Below are 20,119 nucleotides of genomic sequence, written 5' to 3'. Positions count from 1 at the left end.
CTGGTCCCCCTTTTTGAAAAGGGGAACCACCACCCCGGTCTGCCACTCCTTAGGCACTGTCACCGACTTCCACGCGGTGTTGAAGAGACGTGTCATCCAAGACAGCCCCTCCCCACCAAGAGCCTTCAGCATTTCTGGGCGGATCTCATCAACCCCCGGGGCTTTGCCACTGTGGAGTTGTTTGACTACCTCAGTGACTTCCACCAGGGTAATTGATGATGGTCCCCCATCAGCTTCCAGCTCTGCCTCTACCATAGAGGGCGTATTGGTCGGATTCAGAAGTTCCTCAAAGTGCTCCTTCCACCGCCCGATTACCTCCTCAGTTGAGGTCAACAGTGTCCCATCCTTACTGTACACAGCTTGGATGGTTCCCCGTTTCCCCCTCCTAAGGTGCCGGATGGTTTTCCAGAAGCACTTTGGTGCCGACCGAAAGTCCTTCTCCATGGCTGCTCCGAACTCCTCCCACACCCGCTGCTTTGCCTCCGTCACGGCAGTGGCTGCTGCTCTTCGGGCCCGTCGGTACCCTGCAACTGCCTCCGGAGACCTCCGAGATAACATATCCCGGAAGGCCTCCTTCTTCAGTCGGACGGCTTCCCTGACCACCGGTGTCCACCACGGTGTTCGAGGGTTGCCGCCCCTTGAGGCACCTAAGACCTTAAAACCACAGCTCACCGCCGCAGCTTCAGCAATGGAAGCTTTGAACATCGTCCACTCGGGTTCAATGCCCCCAACCTCCACAGGGATGCCAGAAAAGCTCCGCCGGAGGTGTGAGTTGAAGATCTCTCGGACAGGGGCCTCCTCCAGACGTTCCCAGTTCACCCTCACTACGCGTTTGGGCTTACCAGGTCTGTCCAGAGTCTTCCCCCACCCTCTGACCCAACTCACCACCAGATGGTGATCAGTTGACAGCTCCGCCCCTCTCTTCACCCGAGTGTCCAAAACATGCGGCCTCAGATCAGATGATACGATTACAAAATCGATCATCGACCTTCGGCCTAGGGTGCTCTGGTACCACGTACACTTATGAGCATCCTTATGTTCGAACATGGTGTTCGTTATGGACAGTCCATGACTAGCACAGAAGTCCAACAACAAACGACCACTCGGGTTTAGATCAGGGAGGCCGTTCCTCCCAATCACGCCACTCCAGGTGACTCCATCGTTGCCCACGTGCGCGTTGAAGTCTCCCAGGAGAACTATGGAGTCCCCTACTGGAGCCCCATACAGGACTCCATTCAGGGTCTCCAAGAAGGCCGAATACTCCGAACTGCTGTTTGGTGCATACGCACAAACAACAGTCAGAGTTTTCCCCCCCATAACCCGAAGGCGTAGGGAGGCGACCCTCTCGTCCACCGGGGTAAACTCCAACGTAGCGGCACTCAGCCGGGGATTTGTGAGTATCCCCACACCCGCCCGGCGCCTCACACCATGGGCAACTCCAGAGAAGAATAGAGTCCAACCCCTATCCAAGAGTACGGTTCCAGAACCGAGGCTGTGCGTAGAGGTAAGCCCTACCAGATCCAACTGATAGCGCTCCACCTCCCGCACAAGCTCCGGCTCCTTCCCCCACAGAGAGGTGACGTTCCACGTCCCCAGAGCCAGCCTCTGCCGCCCGGGTCCAGTCCGTCGAGGTCCCTGGCCTTCACTGCCACCCATGTGGCAGCGCACCCGACCCAAGCGGTTCTTCCCGCAGGTGGTGAGCCCACAGGATGGAGAGGAGGGGGGTGCCACGTTCCTTTTTCGGGGTATCCCCGGCCGGGCTCCGTGGCAAGCCCGGCCACCAGACGCTCGTTGACGGGCCCTCCGTCTGGGCCTGGCTCCAGACGTGGGCCCCGGGCTTCCTCCGGGCCGGGTAACTCCTCCTCTGCCTCGTGTCGTCATTGGGTTTTTTGTGAACCATTCTTAGTCCGGCCCCTCACCTAAGACCAATTTGCCATGGGAGACCCTACCAGGAGCACGAGGCTCCAGACAACACAGCCCTCAGGGTCATAGGGACACACAAACCTCTCCACCACGTTAAGGTGATGGTTCCCGGAGAGGTAGCTAAATGAGACTACTAAACATCATCACGCCGACTCGTCTGCCTTTACAGACTCGTTGTGTATACTCGCGCTCATGCGACCGTGGTGTAGTTCGTTTATAGCCTAACTTTAGCTTTTTACTTCTGCTGATTGCATTTACACCTCAAAAATCATAAACGTGGTTTTCATCTGTGAAGATTATCTTGCTGAACAAAACCTGTAAGTATCATAAACGTGTGTTTGCCACAGAGCTTATTTTCTGAAATAATCCAAAACCCAATGAAAAAATCCCGTTGGCTGTTTGTCGAGGGAACCCAGGATGATGCCAACTTCCTGGTTAGCATCACTTTCCTGCAAAAATATGCCATCCCTGGAGCACTTAATAGTGAGATTTGATTGGCTCACCAAGGTGAACCATGGATGTATAATGAGAACTGGATTCGGCGGTGCCGCTCAGTCTTGCCTCCAGTTTTTTTCCAGTGGCCACTCATGGTATTGCAGTGAAAAATCCTCCTGCAGCCCAAAAAGCATTTTCCCCATAGACCACCATTGCAAAAGAGACGTCTGTAAAACTTTTGTCAGGACACCTCGAACTGCAAACAAGTTTGATTATGACTCTTTCTATTATGTTTTTTTGATCCATGGAGATTTTATATTTGTAAAACTTTCCTTGAGCTGAAAAAAGCGATTGAAACATCTGTGACGTCATCACGATGTAAAGTCAATGGGCCGAGCGAGACCTTGCGGACGGGGCCAGCAGGACAAACAATACTGCGTATATTCAGAGGGTCGCATACCTAACGAGGGTGAAAAGAGGAGATGGCGCGCGTCATCAACGCTTCATATCATTGGGGAACAACACATGCGCAGTAAAATCTGGTCTGCATTCGCCAAAATTGACTCCAGTTACATTGCGCGTGTGTCTCTCTCAATAAGCCTTGCGCAAACCCTGGAGGTCAGAAAACTGTTTTGGCGTATGCCCCAGGCGAGCAGTTCTCATTGGAATGAATAAGTGCCATCTTGGGGTCCAGTACCCATTTCTTATAATACATCTATGGGTGAGTCTCTTGGTGAATAAGAAAATAAAAATCTCTCTCTCTCTGGTTTGGGTATTTTTGTCAGATTGTCATACGTCAAGACAGAGCTGCATTCCTGTTAAATCTTGCCTGTATTTCTCCGTCAGACCGCTGACTGATATCCACCCCTGAGGGTTGGAAATCACAACATGACTGCAACATTTAGTACAGTCATGTTGAAGGCAAAATATCTGCAGCACTGATGTACATTTGGTTTATTTTCTCATAGTCAGAGGGCATTTGATGTTCAAAATCAACCCAAACATTACAAAGGAATCACATCACTAAAGAACAACTCTCCCAAGTCCTACAAGAGCTCCATAAACAAAATACTTAATGCCTTTACAATCTGATTTCACTGCATGAACTAAAAAGCATGAATGTTGTGTACGTTGCCCACTGCTGAGAATATTATGTACGTTGTTTCATGTGTGATTGAGATTGACAAAACTATTGATTTCTCTCTGTATATCACCTCTTCGTGTCCTCTATTCACCCCACAAACTAAAAGTTCTTCAGAACAATAGGTGTCTTGTATATCTGTGGGTTTTAATCTTTCCCATAAAATGATTTGGATGTGTATGGCAAAATGCAGGAGAGGGAAAAAGGCCTCTGTGGGTCACGCTGTTTTGAAAGAATTAGGTCAAAGTACTATTTTTGTTAATTGTCTCAAGTTCTCCTCCACTCTGCCTTGTGGGATATCATGTGCATCCAATCTATATTCTTAGCCAGGCTTTGGAAATTTGTATTCAAAGTGAAATGGTCTTTTATGATCACACTACAACACTGCAATATCTCTGTATGGCTGATTTTAAAACAAGCATCTATTAAATCTGGTATGTCTCAGATTAGATATCCTCAGAGTGTCTTTAAGCCCCCGGAACAATATTTAGGAAATGAGTTCGGTATATGGTACAAATTTAAAATAATCCTCACAAAAAACCTCTTGTGCTATCTCACAGAAATTCTTCACTTGGGATGAATCGGACCGCTGTGATGATCTAGAGTCCCTGAAGAAGAGAAATTGTGCTGAGACCAAAATGGAGAACCCACGCGGAACATTCACCATCGACAAGAACAAGCCCGTCACCAACCGCAAGAAGGACGTCGCCGAGAAACTGAAGCCTGAGCAGATCACCCAGATCCAGCCCCAGAAACTCACACTGACACTCCGATCTGGTAAATATTCAACTTCTGTAGCCAAATCTTTGAATGTGTTGCCAGAGCAGGGTTGAAAGTCTGGTTGAAATGAGTATCTATACTGGGAAAAAAAAGTTCGGAAACTTGTTTTTGATGGATTATTTCTCTGTTGTTACAATGCCAACTGGCATTGTATTTTACATCGTTGGAAAGCCTGTTTATTTACCTTTACAATGATGTCCAACTTGTAAGGATCATGCATTTGTGGGATGAGCAGCACAGCTGATTATGTGGGTAGCGCCCAGGAAAAATTTGCCAAAATAATCTGCCAATGGTAAACAGTGTATTCTCCTGTTGGAATTTTATTCTTGTTTTGAGTTGTTTGGTGGATTGGATGATTGAACTCTCTATCAGTAACAAGGAACAAACAAGACATATTGGCTATTTTACACTTTATTCATTTAATACACCATCAGGAGCCTCAGTAGCGGTGGAAGATCCATACGCAGCCACAACAGCCTGGCACCTCCTCCTCATGCTGGTCACCAACCTGGTCACACGTTGCTGTGGGATGGCGTTCCATTCCTCAACCAGGATTGGTTGCAGGCCAGCCAGCGTGGTTGTGTTGGTCACTCTAACACGTACAGCACGCCCAGGCTGATCCTACAAGTGTTGAATTGGGTTGAGGTCTGGACTTTTGTCAGGCCGTTCCATTCTCTCTACTCCCACATTGTGGAGGTAGTCTGTGATAACCCTGGCTCTGTGGGGGCGAGCGTTGTTTCTTGGAGGATGAAGTTAGGTCCCAGATTGTGGAGATATGGGATCGCCACTGGCTGCAGAATCTCATCCCGATATCTCACTGCATTGAGATGGCCTTCAATGATGACAAGCCTTGTTTTGCAAGTGAGGGAGATGCCACCCCCCCCCCACCATAACACTGCCCCCACCAAAAGCTGTTACTCCATCGGTTCAACAATCAGCATAGCGTTCTCCACGTCGTCTCCATACTTTGACCCTGCCATCCAACTTTGGCAGACAGAACCTGGACTCATCACTGAACATGACATTCCCCCACATGTTCAGGTTCCATTGTCTGTGTTGTCGACACCAGCGCAAATGGGCCTGACGGTGAAGGGCAGTCATTGCAGGCTTCCTGGTAGCCTTATGAGAATACACTGTTTACCATTGGCAGAGCATTTTGGCAAATTTTTCTTGGGCGCTACCCACATAATCAGCTGTGTTGCTCATCCCACAAATGCATGATCCTTACAAGTTGGACATCATTGTGAAGGTAAATAACCAGGCTTTCCAACGATGTAAAATACAATGCCAATTAGCATTGTAACAACAGAGAAATAATCCACCAAACACAAGTTTCGGAACTTTTTTTCCCCAGTTTATTTCCCAGTCTATGGTATCAGGGCAAACCAATCTAAGTCAACCAGCTTTGGAGCAAAATTATGTCATTATTTTTGTGTGATGTGTTTTAGAAAAGGCCGAAGGTATAGTTTAGTATAGCGGTGTTTCTCAACCTGGGGGGTCAGGTCCCCCAATGGGGTTTTTAGATCATTTTCGCGGGTTGCCAGATGGTTGTGGAGAAAAAAATAAAAAAAAACATAAAAAATAAAATAACATATTTTAGACTGGGGAATGTTTTTTACATTACATCGCCTGTACCAGTGATATAATTTGCCTTAGAATAGACACGAATAGAGTGTGTTTGTAAGGGTCAAAGAGTGTGTGCGCATCATTTTCCAAGGGAGTCAGGGGGAGAGGAAAAAGTCCCTAAATGCATCAAAAATCCACAGCGCCTGGGGGGCGCCCATGTAGCTCACCTGGTAGATCGGCCCTGGTTTGAATCCAACCCGTGGCCTTTTGCTGCATGTCGTCCCTTTTCTCTTCCCCTTACCTGTCTATCACTCTGTCCTATCCAATAAAGGCAAAAATGCCCAGATAATAATCTTTAAAAAAAGAAGCTAAACAAAAATGTCATCATAAACAAAGAATTATTTATTTAGCCCACATTTATTAAAGGCAGGTTTGGTAAAGATTTTAGAAAAATCTTTGTTATATTAGTTTAAATTGTCATTACATACCGACAGCAATCAATAAATCAAATGCTCTGACAAAAAAAGATATCTGTGGCTGTTGCAGGGCTGTAATAAGCTTTTTGGATTGGATGGGCTACCTGCCTGTCTACCTGCGTGCACTCTGCTCGTCCACTCATTGCGCGTTACCGGAGTCCTCCACAAGCTGCTAGCTTGAGAGCTGTGATTACTAACAATAGCCGTGTTTGCTGTTCACGTCCATTGTATGTTTATGGTCATAATGATAATTTTGGGGGAGTGGCTTTGGAGGGGGGCCTGAAGCATCAGTCAGTGTTGCCAACTTGGCGACTTTCTCTCTAGATTTAGGGACTTTTGAAACTAGTGCTGCTTGCTACTTTCATTGGAAAAGAGTTGGCGACACTGGGCTCGTTTTTTTTGGGCTGGATCATTTTTAAAAATCGAGTGTACTCTTAAGTTTCTCAAGATCACCCACCCTGCCTTTAATAAGAACAGTCACAATAATCACTCAAAATCAGCAGGGGGAGACGCGTAGAAACAACTGTTTACGCCGGGCGTGTGGGTCGCAAATGACAACCTGATTATTCTGGTGGGGTCACGATTCAAAGGTTGAGAATCACTGTAGTATAGTACCAAAAGTAGGATTTCTTTTACTGCAAAAATCTACCTTTTTAAAAAGTCATTCATGCCTGCTCCCTCAAAATTATTGGTAAAAAGATTAAAATTGATCCAAGAGATATTAAAAATATGTTTCAATGAAATGTCTTGCTGTTTTGTCACAATCTATTAAATTCCTCAAATTATTTTTCTTCTTCAAGGTGAGCCCCAGATTTTTGAGCTGAAATTCAAACGTGCTGAGGACTACCCCATCGACCTGTATTACCTTATGGACCTCTCCTTCTCCATGAAAGATGATTTGGAAAATGTCAAGAACCTCGGCACTGACCTCATGAGGGAAATGCAGGAGATCACCTCCGATTTCAGGATTGGTAAGAAAAAGTCAATAATAATCAACAGAAAAGCTGTAGTGAGTCAAATATTTTTACAATCTTGAGTAAAACACATTCTTCTTTTAAGGTTTCGGCTCATTTGTGGAGAAGACGGTCATGCCTTACAACAGCACCACGCCAGCCAGGCTCATCAACCCCTGCACAGGGAACCAGAACTGCACCAGCCCATTCAGCTATAAGAACGTCCTGAAGCTGACAGACAAGGGAGACGAGTTCAATCGCTTGGTCAGTCAGCAGCAGATCTCAGGAAACCTGGACTCTCCGGAGGCGGGCTTCGATGCCATCATGCAGGTGGCGGTCTGTGAGGTAAGAAGGGACAGAGGTGGGACCAAGTCATTGTTTTGCAAGTTACAAGTAAGTCTCAAGTCTTTTAGGGCTGGGACGATACACCTGTCTCCCGATTCGATACTATCACGATACTTGGGTACCGATTCTACAAGTATATTTAACATTTCCTGTCCGTGACAGAGTTAGCATGCAGCTTTAGCCGTGATGTCTAGCTCTGCTTTTCCTTGCAATGTATGAAACCCAAAGTGTTTCCATACTTTACTGTATGTGTAGTGTTTACCACTTTGGATTTAAAATATGAGGGTGCAGGTCGTATCCACGTGGACCCTCCGCCCTTTTCTACTTTCTTGTTTCGGCCGGCTGTGGTTTGTTTTGGTTGATGGATACGGAACGGATATGATGTCACGTCACTCAGACTACAACAATTAAAGTGGTAACTTCCTTCTACCTCCAAATAGACTCGAATTAAGCAAATATATAGATTCTGGCAAGTATTTTTAAATCAAAAGGCTCAAGTCCAAGTGAAGTTACAAGTCATTGGTGTTAAAGTCTGAGTCTTTTTTGATTTTATCAAGTCTGAAGTCATCAAATGTAGGACTCGAGTCCTGGTCATGTGACTTGTGTCCGCACCTCTGAGAAGGGCTTGCTTGTGGTGTCCGCAATCGGGAGCTTTAGACTCATTGCACTGTATCTAGACAAGAGTGTCTCGTAAATGTGTAAAATATGAATGAGAAGGTTCTCTTTGTGTTGGTCTCTTCAGGATCAAATCGGCTGGAGGAACGTGACTCGTCTGTTGGTGGTTTCCACCGATGCTGGTTTCCACTTTGCTGGAGACGGCAAACGAGACGGAGGTATCGTCCTGCCCAACGATGGGAGGTGTCACCTGGAGAACAACATGTACACCATGAGCCACTACTATGTATGTAGTTTATCATTTATTTAATATGCATAATGTATCCAGGGAGAGTTGACTGAGCAATATGTGCTGTTTCCAGCTTTTACCGATTGTCTTAATTTCTTATTGATGTTACCCCACTTTTGTCCTCACAGTCTGGGATTTGAAATGACTTCTGCTTTTATTAATATTTATGTGTGTGTGAATCCTTTGATAGGACTACCCCTCCATCGCCCATTTGGTTCAGAAACTGAGTGATCACAACATCCAGACCATCTTTGCTGTCACTGAGGAATTCCAGCCTGTTTACAAGGTAAACTTTGTGTTTTCTGTTTCATGTATTGCCATATAACTCAAAAGCAAGATGCACATTTAATAAGTGTGTTGACTCTGTTCTTACATTCGACCCTTGTGTCTCTTTCAGGAGCTGAAAAATCTCATTCCTAAATCAGCCGTTGGCACGCTGTCCTCCAACTCCAGCAACGTGATCAAACTCATTATTGATGCTTACAATGTGAGTCAAACTGCACCGTCTGTCTTCACATCACGTCTGACTCTCCCTGGCATTAAGAGATAAACTAAGATTTTAATTTGATTACTTTTTGTCATATATACACTACAAATTTCCTACATCCTTTTAGGGCGCTTTCAAAAGCCAACATTTAGTCAGCTTTAATGGAACTTTGGTGTGGTTCAACCCATGGTGAAGTTCATTTGTGAAGTCAGTAATCTTACTCTGGTTTGGACCAAAACAACCAGATCAAGACCGTTTGTGAGAGGTGGTCTCCAACCAAAACGCAGGCTGCATGCGCGGGCATTTGTTAAGATGGACACCGGTAAACGACAGGTTAACATGAGTGGGAGAGGACGGACCTGGACTTCTGCAGAAGTCTGATCTGTGCTTGGCATCTGGGCTGAAGAGAACGTACAGAATATGCTAAATAAAGTCTGCAAAAATAGTGACGTTTATAAAGTCATTGGAGAAAAACTGGAGGAGAAGGGATCAGTGCAGAGTCCAAGTGAAAAAACTTTGACGACAATATATCAAAGTCTGCGATTCTCTGCATAGAAGTGGCACCTCTCGAGACGAAAAAGATAAATTTGCTCCTTCGTACACGCCCCTCAGCAAATTAATTATTTTATTTGGTCCGCTTTAATTTGTGCACCGTGAAACCGAACCGGACTAAAGAGAAAACAAATCAAAAGTATTCATTTCACTCTGATTCGGACTAGACAAACAGACTATGGCTTGTGAAAGCGCCGTTAAAGATTCCCGGGCTAAATAAAGATTGCAATGAATCACCACAAGAGGTCCTGTACTTATTCATGTAAGACAAAAAAACAAAGTGAAGCCACTATTCCTGTCACTACTTATCCGTGGCATTAATTACTATACACACATTCAGGTTACATGAATGCTGTCAATCTTCACTCAAGTCACTCACACAGTTGACAGTTGTGCCTTAGCCATGCCGCTAGTTGATATATTTATTAATGTGGCCGGGCACTGTTAAGTCTTTTGCCAAGTAGCGGCTGGGTTTCCACATGGAAAGGGCTTGTATGCTCAGGTTGTGATTGACCTATAGCTCTAGAGCTGATAGTGATTGTTTGATCCCTCTTGTTTTGGACAGTCTTTGTCATCTGAGGTCATTCTGGAAAACGGCAGGCTGCCAGAGGGAGTTTCCATCACCTACAAGTCCATCTGCAAAAATGGTGTGGAGGGAACGGGGGAGAACGGCAGGAAGTGCTCCAACATCTCCATCGGAGACGAGGTACGTACGATCCTTGTTTTGATGCAATTTGTTTGTATGTGAGAAAATCATGCTGAAACTAAAAAAAAATATTCTTAAACATATCAACTCATGGGCACAGTGGGAAAAGCATTACCAGCACAACACAAGTGGTTTGTCTCTAGGGTGTGAAGCTGGTAAACAACTATGTCCTTCTTTTTAGATTCAAGTCTTCTACCGGTTTGGCTGTTCCAAACTGAGAGACAAAGGGGGGGGGGGGGGGGGGGGGGGGAATGCATGCATTTAGAAACAGTCTCTTTAAAACAAACAAAAAATGAGAAACACAGTCATGTCTGAGAAATGGAACAATAAGCTTCAAGGCATCCTCCTTTAATCGTTTTAATGACCCTATAAACTCTCCTCTGGCTTCCAGGTGTCGTTCAAGATTTCCGTTGAATCCCAGAAGTGTCCGTCACAAGGCAAGCCCGAGGTCATTAAAATCAAACCACTGGGCTTCACCGAGGAGGTAGAGGTTGTTCTGAACTTCATCTGCGACTGTCAATGCGCCGCAAACAGAGAGCCCGACAGCGAGAAGTGCCACGAGGGACACGGGACCTTCGAGTGCGGAGCCTGCAAGTAAGTGTTCAGCCAGAAAGATGAAGAGCTGTGGGATTTTGGGCTTCTATGAGATGTTTTTTTACTTTTGTAACCCACATAATCACACTAGGTTCAGACCAGTGTTCTTTTCTTGAAGCATTTGCTTCCCAAACATTAAGTGTACTTTTTTTGTATTGTTGAGTTATACTCTGCTCATAATGACTTTGGCTAACCTCCTATTTCCTGTGTCAGGTGTAACGACGGACGTATCGGGCGTCTTTGCGAGTGCAGCAAAGACGAAGTGCGGATAGAGGACATGGATGCCAACTGCCGAAAAGACAACGGTACGGATATCTGCAGCAACAACGGTGACTGTGTCTGCGGCACCTGCGAATGCAAGAAGCGGGAGAATCCTGCAGAGATCTACAGCGGCAAGTACTGCGAGTGCGACAACTTCAACTGTGACCGCTCCAACAACAAGCTCTGCGGAGGTGAGGATTGTAGAAATCAGAAATCATTTGAAAGACTGACACCTATGTTAATGTAAACTCTGTGGTAACCATTCCCTTGTTCTTTACCAGGGCATGGCCGCTGTGATTGCAGGAAGTGCATCTGTGATGCCAACTACACAGGTAGTGCCTGCGACTGCTCCCTGGAGACCGCCACCTGCCTCGCCAAGAACGGGCAGATCTGTAACGGCCGCGGTACATGTGAATGTGGAATCTGCAAATGCACCAACCCCAAATTCCAGGGTCCGACCTGCGAGATCTGCCCCACCTGCCCCGGCGTCTGCGCTGAGCACAATTGAGTCTATGCACGGCTAGAAATAAAAAAAATTCTGACATCTTAAAGGCCGGGTCCATTTGCGTTCTTTTCCATGTTTTTTTTTTCTCAAATGGAAACAGCAGTGACGTAGGTTACCACAGTAAGCTAATCAATAAGGTTATGAATAATGTGAAGTTTGGAAAAAACTGAAAGGGTCAGTTCAGATTTTTTGGGGGTTGTATGTATACTCCCGTGTTCTGCGTGGTAAAATCACTGTTTTTGTGAATGTAGTCTGGTGGCTTTAAAGACAGCGATGTAACGGCTTCAGTTCCCTGTCAGAAAGGGCTGTCTGACGGCGAGGTAAAGTGGCTGTGGACACTAGGTGTACACTATATTTAGAATATTTTCACCACCTTATCTCGCCGTCACACAGCCCTTTCCGACGGGGATCTGAAGCTGTTACATCGCTCCATTCAAAGCCACCAGACTTCATTCACAAAATCAGCAATTTTACCTCTCACAAGACAGTGAGTTACCGGTCCACCGCAGCATCGGTCGGTTAGTTTTGTTTGTGTTATTGTGTGACTTTCAGATCTGAACTAACGTGGCTTCCACACAGCAGCACATTGCTTAGCTTCCCTGCTGTTACTCTCTCTCAGTCTGTATGCCTCAATTTGAATGTTCAGATTTGAATAAATGAGGAACACCACTGGGAAGCTCCAGAATGATATAAATACCTAAGAAAAGAAAATAATCAATGGACTCACCATTTAAAATGTAGGATTCCCACTGATCACAGATATTATGATTAAACATCTAGGTTTAGAGGTTTAATAGAGATTGTCAGGTAATAATACAGATGGATGACTTTATATTAATATAATGTTTATGCAAATGTTTTGCAACTTGCATCGTATGTACTTTACATAATCAGTGCTTCTTTTTTAGATATTTTTTTTGTATGAATAGATTGAGTCTTTAGAATAGAGCCGTTTCTTTAAAGCAGGGTTGTAGCTACTATTTGGGACACAGAGGTCTTGTCCTTGTATTATTTTCTAGGAATGTCTTTTTTCTTCTTTTTTTTTTAGCAGCCTTAGGGCAGTTTATGTTCTACGATCGATTTAAAAAATCTGTAGATAGTGTATATTATAGGCAGATCCCACTAAGTTTTAGACTAATTAAGTTAGAAGACCAACAAATAAATTTAAAAAGTATTTCCCCGCCACATTTTTTATTCCTCGGTGTGTGAATTCTTTGAAACAGCATTTATGCCTTATTATTGAGAAATAACAATTACATAAAATATGATGGAGTATATTATGAAAAATCCAAATAATGCAATAGACTTCATGTTTGGTGTCATTACCTGAGTATTTCTAAAACCTTGGCTACATTTCTGCCTCTGAGTTCCTCAGTTTTCTTCATCATCCAGAGACATGTAGTTCACTTAGTAACTTTTCACTGAATGTGGGGTTTCTCTTCCTCCCACCGATGTACGCTGGGACTCTAATGAATAGAATACAACTCGGAGAGTGAATCAACCCTCCGTCTATGTCCTCACAGAGACTGCGTGCAGTGCCGAGCGTTCGAGGCCGGTGAGAAGAAGGATACGTGTCAGCGGGACTGCAGCTACTTCCAGCTGATCAAGGTGAAGGATCGCGACAAGCTGCCCCAGCCGACCGACCAGAGCTTCCCACTGACTCACTGCAAGGAGCGAGACGCCAACGACTGCTGGTTCTATTCCACCTACGCCATCAGGAACGACACCAAGGAGGTCTATGTGAAGGAGACTGTGAGGGCTTTGGTTTAGGACCCAGAAGCAGACACAGACACAGCTGGATGGTGGTTGAAAGTCAGGTGGATTTATTGTAATAAAGGTGGTGAGGGCGCTGGAGAAGGCAGGGGACAGGCAGGCTGTTGAGCAGGGTGGAGTAGCTGGAGGAATGAGCTGCGGCGGCGTGAGGATGGCTCGATAGGAGGCTGGCACTGGAATCCAGAAGACAGGAGAACACAATGTTAGATAACAGAAGCACTAGGAAACACAGGAATAACTCTGGTAATTATCATACAGAGCGGCCGAGAAAATACCAACTGGTAGGCAGAACAATCTGGCGAGGACTGGCAGGAAAGCTGGTGTTCTTGTACTGTGGGTTGATTAGGTGATTGTTGACAGGTGCAGAGTGCAGAGTGGAGAGTGAGACCAGGTGCTTGATGAGGAAGCCGCGCCCCTGCCACATCCACAGGCAGGGGAGGGGGAGACCCAGGGGAAGCAGAACACTGAAAAACTACTGGAGTCAAGGCCAGAGACGTGACAGGACCCCCCCCTCAACGGGCGCCTCCGGGCGCCCCAGGCTTGTCTGGATGCTCCCGATAAAAGTCCCGAATGAGGGAGGCATCCAGAAAGAAGCTGCGCGGGATCCATGAGCGTTCCTCTGGGCCATAACCCTCCCAGTCAACCAAGAACCGGAACCCCCGGCCTCGGCGACGGACGTCCAGAATCCGCCGAACAGTGAAGGCAGGGTGATTGTCGATGATCCAGGGGGGTGGAGGGGGTTCGGCTGGAGGGCACAAGGGGCTGGAAGACACAGGCTTAAGCAGCGAAACATGGAACGTGGGGTGGACTCTCAGAGATGAAGGCAACTTTAACTTGATAACAGTGGGATTAATGATCTTGTCAACTTCAAAAGGTCCAATGTATCGGGGAGCCAATTTATGGGACTCCACCTGAAGGGGCAAGTCACGGGAGGAAAGCCATACCTTTTGACCGGGTTGGTAAGTGGGTGCAGGGGATCGATGGCGGTCAGCAAGGCGTTGATTCCGGACAGCTGAACGGAGAAGGGCAGACCGGACCTCTCTCCAAATCCGCCGACACCTTTGGATGTTGGCTTGGACCGATGGCACCGCCACAGCCTCCTCCTGGACTGAGAAGAGGGGAGGTTGATAGCCTAGAGAGGCCATGAAGGGGGACATACCTGTGGCGGCGCTGGTGAGTGAGTTATGGGCATACTCAACCCAGGGTAACTGTCTACTCCAGGAGGACGGGTGGTGAGCAGTGACACAACGCAGGGCTGCCCCGAGATCTTGGTTTGCCCGCTCCGTCTGCCCATTCGTTTGAGGGTGGTACCCAGAGGAGAGACTAGCTGTGGCACCCAGAGCCTGGCAAAAGGCCTTCCAGACCTGGGAAGAGAACTGTGGTCCCCGGTCAGAGACGATGTCCTGGGGGATCCCATGAAGACGAAACACATGGAGGACCAGGAGGTCCGCAGTCTCTGTGGCTGAGGGTAATTTAGGGAGAGGGACAAAATGCACAGCCTTGGAAAAACGGTCTACCACAGTCAATATGATTGTGTTACCTTCTGACGGGGGTAAACCGGTGACAAAGTCCACAGCTATGTGGGACCAGGGTCGGCTGGGGACGGGCAGAGGGCGCAGGAGACCAGCTGGGGGTTGATGGGAGGCCTTGCTGCGGGCACAGACGGAGCAGGCGGACACGAAGGCACGGGTGTCGCGGGTCATGGATGGCCACCAGAACCGCCGTTTGATGAAGGAGAGGGTGCGGTGGAAACCAGGGTGGCAGGTGAGCTTAGATGAATGGCCCCATTGTAGAACTTGAGATCTGGCTGAATCAGGCACAAACAGACAGTTAGGAGGGCCATTACCTGGGTCTGGATGAGAGCGCTGTGCCTCCCGTATGCGGGTCTCAATCTCCCATGTAGCTGCGGCCACCACACAGGAATGAGGTAGAATGGTTTCTGGCTCAGAGCAGGATTTCTCTGGGACAGACTGGCGGGAGAGGGCATCAGGTTTGGTGTTGCGTGAGCCAGGACGGTAAGTGAGACTGAAGTTAAACCTTCCCAGGAACAGAGCCCACCGAGCCTGGCGGGAATTTAGCCGTTTAGCAGAGCGGAGGTAAGAGAGGTTTTTGTGGTCTGTCCAAACTACAAATGGCTGCTCAGCCCCTTCCAGCATGTGCCTCCATTCCTCAAGTGCCAGGACCACCGCCAACAGCTCACGGTTTCCCACATCGTAGTTGCGCTCTGCCGGAGAAAGGCGCCGGGAGAAGAAGGCACAGGGGTGCAGCTTGTGATCCTTAGGAGACCGCTGAGAGAGGACGGCCCCCACACCTGAATCAGAGGCATCCACCTCCACAACAAACTGCAAAGAGGGATCAGAGTGAGTTAGAATTGGAGCACTAGTGAATAACTGTTTCAGAGTGTCAAATGCTATGTCAACCTCCGGCGTCCAAGTAAAGGGGATGGCTGGGGAGGTGAGTTGTGTGAGAGGGGCCGCCACCCTACTGTAGTCTCGAATGAACCGTCTGTAGAAGTTGGCGAATCCTAAGAATCGCTGCAACTGTTTCCGTGTAGTGGGTTTGGGCCACTCAGCCACCGCCTGAACCTTTGCTGGGTCCGTCTTCACCTGCCCCTGCTCGATGATGAAGCCCAGAAAACTCACAGAAGTCACGTGGAAGTCACACTTTTCAGCTTTTACAAACAGCTTGTTTTCCAGAAGACGACGGAGCACTAACCTCACATGTTGAACATGTTCTTCCATGTTCCGGGAGAAGATGAGTATATCATCTAGATAAACAAAAATGAAGTGGTTCAGCATGTCACGGAGGATGTCATTAACCAAGGCCTGGAAAACTGCAGGGGCGTTGGTGAGGCCAAAGGGCATGACTTGATACTCAAAATGGCCCAGGGGAGTGTTAAATGCAGTCTTCCACTCATCTCCTTCTCTGACTCGGATCAGATGGTAAGCGTTCCGGAGGTCCAGCTTTGAGAAAACAGTGGCCTTGTGCAGGGGCTCGAAAGAGGGGTCGATGAGGGGTAGTGGATACTTGTTTTTAATGGTTATGTCGTTGAGGCCACGGAAATCAATACAGGGGCGTAGGGTGTGATCTTTCTTTGCAACAAAGAAGAAGCCGGCACCAACAGGAGAAGAGGAGGGTCGAATAAAACCAGCAACTAGTGAGTCGTTGATGTACTTCTCCATAGCCTCCCTTTCGGGACGGGAGAGTTTATAGAGACGGCTCGAGGGAAGGGGGGCACCATGGTGCAGGTCTATAGCACAATCATAGGGCCTATGTGGGGGCAAGGTTTGGGCCCGCTGCTTACTAAACACCTCACCTAAGTCATGGTACACAGGAGGGACTGAAGAGAGGTCAGGGGGCTCAAAAGTAGGAGCAGCAGTTAACTGAGAGGGAGCTAGGGCTGACTGGAGACAGTGGGAGTGGCAAAAGGTGCTCCAACTAGCAATAGATGCGGTGGACCAATCAATATGGGGGTTATGGAGTTTAAGCCAGGGCTGACCTAGGACCACAGGAGCATGAGGTGAGGGAATAACTAGCAGTTTTATAGATTCGTGATGATTACCTGACAGGATGAGACTCAGGGGAACAGTGTGATGAGTAATGCGGGCCAGGAGCCTTCCATCCAGCGCATTGACATCCTTAGGAGCAGGAAGGGCTTCAACAGGGATCCCAGCTTGGGTAACGAGGGTGGAGTCAATGAAATTATCATCAGCCCCAGAATCAACCAGAGCAAGAAGGGGGATAGAGTCACCCTGGCACACAAGGGATGCATTAAATTGCATACGGGGGTGAGGGGCTGATGGAGAGGTGGAGGTGTGGCTCATCAGGGCCTCTCCAGTTCCGGATGAGCCTAATCTTTTGGCAGGTGAGGACAAGAAGCAAGGAAGTGGCCAGCCTTGCCACAATAGACACACACATCAGCCTTGACTCGCCGTTGGCGCTCTGAGGGTGAGAGACGAGCTCGTCCCAACTGCATGGGCTCCTCCATTGAGGGTGATGCTGAGGAACTGAGGGGCTGGCTGGTGAAGAACTGGCTGTCAGGGATCACCCGGGGGGCAGGTTTGGACTGGAAAGGAGAAGTGGAGGCATGCGGGCGGCTGGCTCTCTCCCTACGGCGTTCACGAAGACGGTTGTCTAAGCGTATGGACAGGGAAATAAGGGAGTCTAAACTATCAATCTCATCCCTTGCAGCCAACTCATCCTTAATATTCTCAGCTAACCCATGAACAAACACTCCTTGTAAAGACACTTCATCCCACCCACTCTCTGCTGCCAGGATCCTAAACTCAACTGCATACTCTGCAACTGATCCAGAGCCCTGACGGAGGGAGAGGAGACGGTTAGCAGCCTCTTTACCCTGAACAGGATGATCAAAAACTTTTCTCAATTCAGCTATGAATACCGGGTAAGAATTACAAATAGGAGACTGCCTCTCCCACAAAGCTGTAGCCCACTGAGAAGCTTTACCAGTAAGTAAACCCAAAATAAATGCTATGCGTGACTTATCTGAAACGTAGGTGGTAGGTTGCTGCTGGAACACGAGAGAACACTGGAGAAGGAACCGCCCACAAGCCCCCAAATCCCCAGAGTAGCGTTCTGGAGTCGGAATGAAAGGCTCACGGGCTAGTGGGGCTGGGGTGGCATGCCCTTGTGGAGGCGTTGGGAGCGCTGGTGGGGGGTCAGCTGGTGAAGCTGCTGTGGCAGATGAAGCTGTGAGATGGGCGTTGACCTGGTCCATTTGGCTGCCGAGTTGGATGACATTGGAGGAAAGGGCTCGCAGATTCTCCACCAATTCACGGAGGATCTTGTCATGTTGTCCAACCAGCGAACCCTGGGAGGCTAAAGCATGGCGGAGTGAATCTGTGTCTGCTGGGTCCATGGTGGCCAGATTGTTCTGTGAGGGCTTTGGTTTAGGACCCAGAAGCAGACACAGACACAGCTGGATGGTGGTTGAAAGTCAGGTGGATTTATTGTAATAAAGGTGGTGAGGGCGCTGGAGAAGGCAGGGGACAGGCAGGCTGTTGAGCAGGGTGGAGTAGCTGGAGGAATGAGCTGCGGCGGCGTGAGGATGGCTCGATAGGAGGCTGGCACTGGAATCCAGAAGACAGGAGAACACAATGTTAGATAACAGAAGCACTAGGAAACACAGGAATAACTCTGGTAATTATCATACAGAGCGGCCGAGAAAATACCAACTGGTAGGCAGAACAATCTGGCGAGGACTGGCAGGAAAGCTGGTGTTCTTGTACTGTGGGTTGATTAGGGGATTGTTGACAGGTGCAGAGTGCAGAGTGGAGAGTGAGACCAGGTGCTTGATGAGGAAGCCGCGCCCCTGCCACATCCACAGGCAGGGGAGGGGGAGACCCAGGGGAAGCAGAACACTGAAAAACTACTGGAGTCAAGGCCAGAGACGTGACAGGAGACACTGGGTATGATTGGACTGCTACACTTTGCATAAATGAATATCAAAAATTTTAAATCAGACAGCGTCACCATCTCTGATACAGTATGTTGAATATGATATATGAATATTCATCTTCACTGTAATACTACTGAAAGATCTTGAGTGAAAGGTACCATATGGAGTTTTTGACTACTACGAGCACTATAGAGAGGTGTTTTTTATTAGTATAATGAGTTGTTTTAATTAATATTAAAGCCTAAACACTGAACAGGGGTCTCGGCCACTTTAGGCCCACGGCCCGAGATATCCTGATTCAACATTTGGCGAGCCAGAGCCAGGAGGTCGGCGCTGCTGAGAGCCTGAGGACCTGAGAGGACCCCGCCTTGTACTGATACACACCGGTTTTGTGGCCACCTAAAAGTTAAGAAGAGCTTTTTTCTTCTAAATAGACTGTGTGTGTGTCTCAGTGCGGAGCTGGCAATCCACCCAGGTGTTTACAGTTTTTCTCAATTGTTTACACACAAATACTGGTACTTGACACACAATGACCACAACATGTAACTCATGCACCAACCCCCTGAACCAATTCTGCTAAACTACAAGCACAATTCCTGCTTTACACTCAAATTGCAGTTCTAAAACACACTTTTTTCAAAACACTACACACAATTCTCTGCATTTGGCACAATTTTCATGAAGAAAATCTCGTTTTCACAAGGAACACACTGTCATTCAAAATTCTAAAGTCAATTGCCCTACTATGCACACTGACTCATCACATGGGCAAACACCTGTCACACAGTGTTACAATTAGCAATCAGAGCTTTAGCATAAAAGGGCAAACATTGCTTGTGATGTGGATGAGGTGCTGTGGCCAGACCGAAACAGAAGAGAGGATGCATGGATCTTTTTTTTTTACTGTAACTGTATACAGTAAATTCTTCTGTTGTTTTGTATGTAGACCACTGTATGTGCAACTTTGTGTTGGTTGGGATGTACACTGTGTACATTGTTTTTGTGGGGAAAATAAAATATATTTGTTACCGTGTATTTGTGTGTTCTGAGTATAAAAACAATATTCTAAAATATTTTACAACACACTTATGTATGTACTGTCTGTAGTAAGTGTAACACTGAACAAGAAAAAGGCCTAAGTCATTATGATGAATGGAGAAGAAGTGTTTTCCATTCATCATAGTGTTTTACATTGAGCACATCAGTGTTCAACTGGTTCTTATAAATGTCTATTCATATGATGGTTTGTGTGTGTTATTTGAAAACAAAATACCATTTTGAGAAGAAATAACATTGTTT

General features: G+C 47.2%; 1 protein-coding gene across 1 annotated transcript in view; it reads left to right on the top strand.

The window, feature by feature from the left end:
- LOC119497930 (integrin beta-1-like) overlaps positions 1 to 19,022 on the top strand; it is a 53,858-nt gene extending 34,836 nt beyond the window's left edge. The window contains exons 6-18 of the mRNA XM_037786370.1: positions 4,060 to 4,276; positions 7,122 to 7,292; positions 7,381 to 7,619; positions 8,362 to 8,520; positions 8,714 to 8,809; positions 8,921 to 9,010; positions 10,128 to 10,268; positions 10,660 to 10,862; positions 11,076 to 11,314; positions 11,405 to 11,627; positions 13,152 to 13,368; positions 17,209 to 17,214; positions 18,821 to 19,022. Of these exons, the coding sequence (XP_037642298.1) occupies positions 4,060 to 4,276; positions 7,122 to 7,292; positions 7,381 to 7,619; positions 8,362 to 8,520; positions 8,714 to 8,809; positions 8,921 to 9,010; positions 10,128 to 10,268; positions 10,660 to 10,862; positions 11,076 to 11,314; positions 11,405 to 11,627; positions 13,152 to 13,368; positions 17,209 to 17,214; positions 18,821 to 18,859 (2,040 nt within the window). The 3' untranslated portion in view covers positions 18,860 to 19,022. The remainder of the gene's footprint in view (positions 1 to 4,059; positions 4,277 to 7,121; positions 7,293 to 7,380; positions 7,620 to 8,361; positions 8,521 to 8,713; positions 8,810 to 8,920; positions 9,011 to 10,127; positions 10,269 to 10,659; positions 10,863 to 11,075; positions 11,315 to 11,404; positions 11,628 to 13,151; positions 13,369 to 17,208; positions 17,215 to 18,820) is intronic.
- The last annotated feature ends 1,097 nt before the right edge of the window (positions 19,023 to 20,119 follow it).

The sequence above is a fragment of the Sebastes umbrosus genome, chromosome 12, assembly GCF_015220745.1.
Source record: "Sebastes umbrosus isolate fSebUmb1 chromosome 12, fSebUmb1.pri, whole genome shotgun sequence".
Lineage (NCBI taxonomy): Eukaryota > Metazoa > Chordata > Actinopteri > Perciformes > Sebastidae > Sebastes > Sebastes umbrosus.
Note: the sequence above shows the minus strand (reverse complement) of the source record. Positions and strands in the feature narration are given on the sequence as shown.